The sequence below is a fragment of the Juglans microcarpa x Juglans regia genome, chromosome 3D (genome assembly GCF_004785595.1).
Source record: "Juglans microcarpa x Juglans regia isolate MS1-56 chromosome 3D, Jm3101_v1.0, whole genome shotgun sequence".
Taxonomy (NCBI): Eukaryota; Viridiplantae; Streptophyta; class Magnoliopsida; order Fagales; family Juglandaceae; genus Juglans; species Juglans microcarpa x Juglans regia.
This window is the reverse complement of record NC_054598.1, coordinates 2,574,835-2,584,677: the sequence shown is the minus strand read 5'-3', so window position 1 is coordinate 2,584,677 and position 9,843 is coordinate 2,574,835. Positions and strand designations below refer to the sequence as shown.

At 32.9% G+C, this 9,843-nt stretch overlaps 1 protein-coding gene across 1 annotated transcript; it reads left to right on the top strand.

The window, feature by feature from the left end:
• The first annotated feature begins 5,863 nt into the window (after positions 1 to 5,863).
• On the top strand, positions 5,864 to 8,047 carry LOC121255512 (hemiasterlin resistant protein 1). The gene is made up of 5 exons (XM_041155876.1): positions 5,864 to 6,039; positions 6,525 to 6,584; positions 6,774 to 6,857; positions 6,966 to 7,141; positions 7,751 to 8,047. The coding sequence occupies exons 1-5, from the start codon at positions 6,018 to 6,020 to the stop codon at positions 7,847 to 7,849; spliced, it is 441 nt and encodes a 146-aa protein (XP_041011810.1). The 5' UTR covers positions 5,864 to 6,017; the 3' UTR covers positions 7,850 to 8,047.
• The last annotated feature ends 1,796 nt before the right edge of the window (positions 8,048 to 9,843 follow it).

Genomic DNA, 9,843 nt, shown 5'->3' with positions numbered 1-9,843 from the left:
TTTATTTAAATTTTTAATTTTAATCTCAACTCATATCATTTCATCTTATTAGTAAAACCAGATTTTATTTACCGATCTGTAATTCAAAAAAGAGAAATGAATTACACACGGCATATATTTAACTGGGTTTTATGCCCGTTGCCCGGGACGGTGGCATGCGTATTCTGATTTCACAGATGAGAAGATAGATCACATGATTTATATTATTTAAATAATAAATTTTAATTTGTAATATTTAAAATTTATTTTTTATATTAAATTATAGCATATAAATACATAATAAATTAAATATGTTATACACATCGAATTATAAATATATTTTTTACAAATACGGCATGATCCTATGTAGATACAGTAGAATCCTTTTCATTTTATAACCAAACAAATGACAACAAAAGAAAAAGGAATTTATGGAAGAAAACATCTCCTTTTTAACATTACTTTTTGAGCAACGGACTAATTTATTTTTAAGGATACTCTAATGAAATTTCACAATATAACTTCATGACATTAGTCTTGTTGATGGATTTCATGGCTAATTGGATTTCACAAGTATTAGGTACCGATAATACTTTACTATTATTTTTTATTTTTTATTATTATTTAATATTTTATTATATTTTTTTTTACTATTATTCACATAATCTCTTAGAATATTTATTATTTATTATTACTTTTTACTTACTCTTCACTATTATTTAATATTTTATTATTATTTTTTTATTACTATTTATGAAATCTCTTAGAATGCCTCACTGCCCAAACGCAACTAAGTGGGAATAATTTTTCAAAAGAGATGTGTTGTGTATGTTTGGGAAATTCCCAATAAATCTCAAAGCTTACTCTTTCATATTATTGGTGGACTTCATGCCCCACGGCCAATTGGTACATACTCTCCCACTTTCTATTACCAACCGCCATTATTAATCAAATGAACTTGAGAAGTTAAGTTATTAATTTTAGGGTTTTTAAGCAAATTATATATAAAAAAAAATGTAAAATTTATTAGTAAGAATTAAATTTTATTGATGTATAGTCGTGTGATCAAATGAATGATTTTATCCATTTACAAATAAAAGGATTAGAGCATTATCATCCCATCTCCCATAAAATTTCCTATAATTTAGCTAAAAACCACATTCTCTAAAAAATTTTCCTAAATTTTACTCATATTTCAAAAACCCCTGCGTCTCATTTCATATCATTTTTCTATTATTTTTTTGTTACTTTTTTCTCTCACTTTCATCTATAAACTTAACTACTCAATATTTTTTTTTATGTTTGAGCTATTATTCTAGTGAGTATTTTTAAAAAAATTTTTTTTTTTTACGGGTATGGTAATATTTTTAAAATTAATTTGTTTATATTTTAGTAATTATTTAAATTATTTAAAATTTATTATTTAAAACTATAATAAATATGAGTATGAGAGAAAATGTAGATGATTGGAATAATAATTTATTTTATTGATTAAAATAAAATATTGATAAAAGATGATTTAAGGGATGAATAATGATTCTCAATATTTTGGGAACTACTGTTTATCCCCTAAACTTTTTTCCTAAACCAGAGATTCTGATGTAGGAGAGATTTTAACTAAAATTATAGAAAAAAATAGTGTTATGGATAGGGTTGTTCATCCGGGTTCCAACCCGGGAACCCGGGTAAACCCAAATCAGGACTCGGATTTCAAACCCGGGCCGGAACCCGGACCGGGTTGGTCCAGGTCAGACCCGGGCCGAAACCCGGTTAAACCCGGATTTTTAAAAACCTGGATTCTTGGTTGAACCCGTTTTTTTTTTTTTTTTTAAGAAGTCTGTTTTTCATAATTTTTTTTCTTTTTATAGAAGTCTGTATTTAAAAGAATAATTTTATTTTAATAAAAACCTATACCATATTAAAGAATTTTCAAGAATAATCCATGTTGAAAATCATACTTTTTTTTTTTTTTTTATAAAAGCCTATGTGAAATTTTTTTCAAAGAGGTAATGTTAAAAAGCATAATACTAACATTGTGCAAAATAATAAAATATATAAAAATAAAAAACTAAAATGCATGCAATCTACTACATATTACATTATTACAAAATATAAAATTACAAGATATGAGTTACAAATCAATTACATAGTCTTCCATGTGATTTAATCACACCAAATAAAACTTCAAGCCTATTCGATGTAGCCACCCAACTGAAGACAACCGCTACATTGAATTCCTAGTATATCCTCTGCAGCCACCCAAACTGAAGAGTAAGAATGTATTTCAACAAAGAAAAACACAAACCATGGAAAGGAACGCCTAACACGAGCTATTGACAGTAGACACAATATATAAAAGCAGCTCAATGACCAAGTATTGACATGGAAATCAGTAAAAATAAATAGCTTGTAACCCCACAACATCCCACAAACTCCATCTCAATCCACTCTGAAAGACTCCCAGAGAGAAAAAACAAAGCAAAAGGGTTAAGCAATATGAAATCTTCTGTCTTCATGTGCTTACCTTTGAGCAAAAACAAAAAAAGCACAAACAATATTACTGTGTTTATGCAAAATTACTCATAATATTTCACAATATTACTGTGTATGCAAGAAATTAGGGATGATATATAATTAATCCTTCTAGAAATTAGGGCTAGCAAATGACTCATGGAGGGATAGAACCAAACAGACCCCTGTTTGTAGCAAATCAATCGGGCTAGACATGCATGCATACCTCAAAAATCATCTGCTCAATGCATGGTGACATTTAATTAGCAACAACACCAGAAGAAAGAATTGAATAAGTTTTTAAGGATGTTTGCAATTAATTAAACAAAAATGTGTAATTAAGTTTGGAGCTAATTAATGTAATTTTCTAAACAAACATAGGGTGCTTATGAACATTCAGAAACCTATATCTTAACAACCCACTAATAATGAAGGACTATTTAATAAGAAACCTATATCTTAACAACCCATTAAATTAGTGGCACTAATAATGATACATGAAAATCTTATGAACATTCAAATATTAATATTTAAAAGAATTAACAAATGTTTCTAAGTAATGAATGATTGATATGAAGGCATCCTCAGAGCCAATAACAGGATATATATATATATTTATATATATTTATAAAGCACTTCACTTTTTCAATGTCAGTGACTTAAGAAATTCCATGACCTGCATTTCTAGAAACACCATTGTCAAAAACCTTGAAAGCAACAACATAGAAACCCAAAATGTTCATCACTATAAAAATATAATCATCGGTACTGAGTTCTATTGAATTACAAGCATAAATCGCCCAACTTTGGCCAACTGCAACATGTATGTTAAACTATTACTCACAATCCAAGAACACAAATGAATTTTCATTTTTCTAAGGCATATAACCCCTTCACCATAGATGTGTTACTCTTATTTTACACTCCACCCAGAAACACAACTGATTTAAAAAAAAAAATCTAAAAAAATCAAATATACAACATCCTAAAACCCAATTCTTTCAAATACTAACAAATCTCTCTGTATCAAAACAAAATCCTTTGTTTGTGGGTCTAGAGCTTAACGAAACTAGAGTGCCGATTCTTATCAATAAAGCACATATCGATTTTGAAAACATCTAAGTACCTCAAAAACATTTTTTTTCCAAAAAAAAAAAAAAAAGAGCAGCAGCTTACCCACGATTCACTCCCAAAATCTTCCTGGCTCAAGCCTTCTGATATAGTGTCAGAAACTCCAGCGAGAGAAAATGCCTCAAAAACTCGAAGGCTATGGCTTTGGAGAGAGAGAGAGAGAGTAGAAGATACGGCTAGAGAGAGAGCTAAGGTTTCGGTTTCGGTTTGGACTTTGGGCGAGAGAGAGAGAGATCGAGAGTTAGGGTTTTAAAGAGAGACATCAAGAGGTTTCGGTTTGGACTCTGGGTTTCGATTGGAGAACGAGAAGATGGAGAGAAAGAGGGTTTCGACTAGAGCAGGGGCAGTGTTTGGACGAGAGAGAGAGGGAGAGAGTGAAAAACGAATAGAAAGCGGCGGCTGGGGCTTAAGATTAATAAAATAGAATCCGATATCTGGGTTTCAAACCCTACCCGGACCGGATAGATCCAGGTTTTGACAATCCGAATTCCGGACTGGGCCGGAAAAAAACCCGGCCCGGATGAACAATCTTAGTTATGGGTCACCCGTTGTGAATGCTCTATTATGACTACAATTATAGAGATGTGATAGTAAATAAATTATAATCTAAAGTATAACAATATTGAACTACAACCACATGGGATAAGCATTTCATCATTATGCTAAAGGGGTTTATAACTGCCAAAATAGGAAGATTCTATACATTATATTATCATCTTATTTTCATTCCGTTACGTAATATGTGATATATTTATTATCATCAGATGATCTTTTTATTGGATAATTATTTATTATCAAATAGTGATAAATGTGTTACATCTTACCTAACGAAATGAAAGTATGATGAGAGCGTCGCGTATAACATTACTCGCCAATAGAAAAAAATAGAAAATAATAATAATAATAGAGTTTCTGCTAACTTGTTCTTGATTATTGATAAAAAAAAAATGTTCTTGATTAGATAAATAATATTTGAAGTTGTAGAGTACGCAAGTACCGTACAATTCCTTTAAAACAAGTGAGTAAATACGAGCAATGTTTTGAATACCATTTCAGTGACCGTTTAGGTCGAGGCATTAAAACGATATATTTTGATAACGGTACCATTTCAGAATAGTATATATATGAATAAATTATATTTCAAAATAATAGTCTATATATAAATAATTTATATATAAATATATATAAATTATAAATAGTCTGGTATGAATTGGGAGGTCTAAAAATGGGTTTGCAATTTGAAGAAATGAAAAAAAAAAAAAAGTAAAGGTCAAAATATCAACCGGTAGGGGCCAAATTTCTTATCGGTACGAAACTATATAATTTTCTGTATTGGTTGCGCCACAAAAACGATATATTTTGACCGTACCAACTAGTATGGTATGAAATTCAAAACCGTACCAACTATACGTAGCATTATTCTCTTGATTATTATTTATTAAAAAGGAGTTCTTATTGGGCTTAAAAATGCCTTTTTGTAAATGGGTCCATCGGAAGCTCCTATCATAGAGTACTCCCAATGACTCTTTTAAAATACAATTTTCTTTAAAATATAAAGAAAGATTGCCAAAAATCATTTCCATTAGATTATCTATTCTATTTCTATTTTACATTCAGCTACAGTAAATCCTCTACATGTAGAGATTACTGTTCATTCATCCAAACAAATTTTTATTACTTCTCTCTCATTTCATCATTTTTTTCATTTTTATCTTATTTTCATTTTAACCTTTTTATCACTTTCGTACAGGTCCTACTCTTTTATCTCTTACATACTCTCTAACACTCTGTTTATAGTCCATTCGATTTTTATGTATGCATAAGTTTTGATATTGTTAATAATAAATGCAAGTATTTTCTTAACCTTTTTTAAGTAATTGAAATATTACATTATATACAAAGAAATATTACAAATATCAAAATATATGATGTATAGGGAAATATTTGAAATATATGATGTATAGAGAATATAATATTTGAAATAAATAAAAAAGATTAAAAAGTGTAATATTTGAAAGATATAAAGAAAAAATAGATAAGTTGATACATGATATATTATAAAAATTAATATGTAAAATAGAAAAAATAAATTTTAATAATATATTTAGAAGGATAAGATAAATAAGCCAGAAAAATAAATCATTGAGAATGCTCTTATTTAACTCATCTGCAGCTTCCTCGGTTATGTTCGGCCCGGCCCAAAGAGTAATATCACCCGGAAAACCATCACTCGATGCAACGTTCTGGGCCTCACATGAATTCGGCCTGACTTCAACTATTTTCAGGGTTTTAAGGAGCCACAGGTCCCGAACATCTCTAGTCAAGTCTCTGTGTTTTCATATTTCTGGAAGTTCCCATCTAATCGCATCTTTCTCTCCGCCGCCTCGTCACGAATCATGGCTCGCCGAAGCTCCGGAGGTGAGTGTCTTCCTTATCTCTCTCCTTACTTTCTTCACTCTGTTTCTATTTTCATGATATTTTCTAGGGTTTCCTGTACTCCGTTTATGTACGGATTTGTTTGGCAGCTGAGCGAACCACCGAGAAACTAAAAAGATTTCAGCTTTTTGAGGGCTATGCTTTGTAAAATAAAAAGATGCTTTACTAGGTCAATACTTGTATTCGGTTCTATTGTTGATATAGGGCTTTAGGGTTATCGTTTCCCAGATATTGGGAAATTTGAGATTTGAAAAGTTTTGTACTTTGTTTTGCTTGCGACCGTGGCCTAGTGGTTATTGCGCGTAGATTGAGCTGGGAACTTGGGATTTAGGGATAGGTGTATCGATTTTCTGTTTAAATATATATCTGTGGATCTGAATGATATTGGAACTTTGAATCAACATAATGCTTTCGTTTATCCATGTTTTATTGGTTTGGCTGGTCAATGATTCTGACTTCCGCTGCAGGAAGATCTGCTTCCCGTGCACCCCCTCGTCATGCACCGGTGCGAAACCCACCTCAGCCAGGTATTAATTATTGCTTCACGCTTCGTATGCATTACTTACGAGTTCTCTCTCCCAAGCGTTTCGTTTGGTTAATACCTTGTTCACATTTCGTGAGATTGTTTGGGCCATCCGCCTGATTCGTTTGCCTGTATCATATTCAGTTTCTTATTTTTCTGATTACGAGAGATTGTAATGTTTGTTTTGATGCAGTTAACCATGCTCCTCCTCCAGCTCCTGCGCAGGCCAGTGGTGGTGGATCCATTCTAGGAGGCATTGGTTCGACCATAGCCCAGGGTACGTGAAGGAAAAATATATTGGTATATTTTGATGTGGATTATTTCACTGTGCACAGCGTTGATTGTCATTTAAAGTGAAAACCAGTATAAATTTTTCTCGTTACAGGAATGGCTTTTGGCACTGGAAGTGCAGTGGCCCACAGGGCTGTGGATGCTGTGATGGGTCCTCGCACTATTCAACATGAAACTGTGGCCTCCGAGGCCGCTGCTGCCCCAGCTCCTACCACAAACAGTTTTGGTGGCTCTGATGCATGCAACATCCACTCCAAGGCATTCCAGGATGTATGAAATTCTGCTCTTACATTACATGTTGATTATTGTTTTTTCTGATGGTATATTTAGAGATATATTAGAGATGGAATTATTTTCTTTCATTCATGCTCACATAAAGAACTACAGTTTTGAAAATATCCACTCTCCAGGTGGCGGGATCCCTGGGTGGATGGATCTGCCAAACAAAATTTAAAATTTCCTATATATTGATCATATATGAAGATTCAACACTGTCTCTTAACAGTCAAATTGTGCACAATCGTTTGGCTTAATCTAGAATGTACTCTTTGCACTAGGTTTGTGGCCCAACATCTTTCGGACAAGTGTTTGAAGCTGCTAGCTCTATTGTATTACTGGAAAATGGTTAATATTCTTTAATAGGGACATTAATTGTCTGTTTTAGCTATGCTATGTTATGTTGAGAATCCCAGAATTTACTAGGCAATTGCTGAGTTGCATATCAGTTTTATTTTTCTCAGTCTTTTTTTTTTTTTCCCTGCTACATCATAATGCTTATAAGATATACTTGTTTTTATATATAGATGGCTTTGTGTTATAAATTTTAGATGTGGAAAATTAATTTAGTGGTAATGTCTCTTTGGCTTTGTTTTATTGTAGTGCTTGAACAACTATGGAAATGACATCAGCAAGTGTCAGTTCTACATGGATATGCTAGCTGAGTGCAGGAGGAACTCCGGTTCTATGTTGAATGCCTAGACACTCCCCGTTGCTTTGCCATGCAATGGAAACTTTGCACCAGTGAACCTAATTTTATGTTTGTTATGATGGTGATATGGTACTCCATTTATGGTTGAAGATTGGTTTATAATAATTTACATCAGAAGATACTGATAAGGTCGTTAAGCATTTTGTTCTTATTGGAACTGGGAAATTATACAATCCTATTTTGATTTTTGAGTTCTCTTAAAGTGAATTTGAATAATCAAGGATTCAAATAAGTGGTCTTTGTTGAAAGCTATCTAAGGTGCACTGAAGTGCTAAGTTGCCAATATATTGAGCACTTTTTAACTCGGACTCCGCCTCAGTTGGCTTGATCAGCTGGCTGTAGAGGTGGATGTGATGGTAACTTTGAGGTGCTGTTTATATAGTGAGTTGAGATGAGATAAATTTTTGTGATTTGAAGAAGTTGAATTGTTTATTATATTTTGTGTGAGAATTTAAGAAAGTTGTGTAACGAAGAAATGAGATGAGATAAAACACTTGTATCCAAATCTAACCTTATTCTAGGTTGTTGATACGCCATGCGGATTGCTATGGTTTTTGGTTTTCTGGCTGCTGAAATTTGAAATGCTAAAATAATTTCGATGGTTGAATATTATGTTCTACTACTCTGCAAAATATTTTCCTCAAATGGAATTTCCTGGTCGATCGAGTGAATATTTGGAAGCGTAGCAAATGCAACCCATCAGAAGTGATGGTCTAGAGAACTTTTATTTTCTTAATTAAGCATTGTTGTCTGTTGAGATGTGAGATGTGATGGTGAGACACCAGGAGGAATCAGCTTTCTGTTCTAATCAATAATCCCCCGATCTGCAATGCCCTTATAAAAAGGAGGCAAAACCCAATAGATTTGCAACTTGGCCTCCTGTAATGGTGTGGTAGGATTGGGTTGGGGAAAAGGAAAGAAACTTGTCGAACTTGGTTATTCACTTGTTCCCCATCTAATATTGCTGGGCCTGGGTGGCATGGTGTGGCTGCTTCCCTTCTTCCTACTTGAATAATGACATATATAGAACAACAATTGAGTACTCATTTGTTCGGAAAAGTTATGAAGAAAATAAAACTTCAAGATAAGTGGGCATAGGTGGATGTCCACATAAACACCGGACACGTCCTTGGTCGAGTGGTGCTTGTGAAATTACTACTTGTCTCAAAAATTTAAACTAATGAAAAAATGTAGATTTTATTATTTTACATCTTAAGTTTTAACAGTGCTCATAGATAGGTTTTGTCCAAATTTGCTCCAATTCCATCTGTAGGAGCTGCTGCTGCTGCCGTCGTTTTGGACTTGTGAAATTCGCTACCTGCTAGGTCCACAAAAGAAGAATGTTTTGCTAATGGTTTCCCTTTCTTCACGTCTTGAATATTTCGGAATAACACGCTTGTGAAAGTTGTGGGGTTCGTTGAAACATTCGAATGTATCGGGGATTTATTTATTTGTTAGAAAAAAAGATTACGTGCCGGTACTTCTGATGAATTATTTTTCTTGCATTGCTTTTGAATTCTCGGTGACCTCCGACCTACTTCTTTGCAAATAAAATACAAAATCATTGGTCGGGAGTATTATTATATCACATATCATATTATATGAACTGAGCTTGGAACATGAAAAATCTTAAAAATCGTGAACCGGTTCCCTTCTTTTTAGCCTATGTTGTTACCAAAACGCATGCGCCAACATTTACTTCCAACAAACGTAGAATATTTGACCTAGTCCTTGCTACTGTCAAACATTTGTTTTTGTCATTCCAAAGTCAAAAGTTAAATTTATATATCAAAGCCTGTCAAGGCCTTGAAAGGTCAAATTACGAATGGCCAATTTGCGACCAATCTTCTAAAGGTCATGGTTTCCATTCCCCACAGGACTCGATACATTTTGCTGTCTCCGATATTCAACTTCGGTAATAAAAGGAGAAAAAACGCTTTCAAAAAATGGACGAAAAGGAAAAACAAGAAACATATATATATAT

What these genes read in the sequence shown, in the direction of transcription:
- LOC121255512 (XM_041155876.1), top strand. Translation starts at nt 6,018, where the DNA reads ATGGCTCGCCGAAGCTCCGGAG. An exon ending in GGCTCGCCGAAGCTCCGGAG is followed by an intron (nt 6,040 to 6,524) that starts GTGAGTGTCTTC and finishes CTTCCGCTGCAG; the next exon opens with GAAGATCTGCTTCCCGTGCA. An exon ending in TGGTTCGACCATAGCCCAGG is followed by an intron (nt 6,858 to 6,965) that starts GTACGTGAAGGA and finishes TTCTCGTTACAG; the next exon opens with GAATGGCTTTTGGCACTGGA.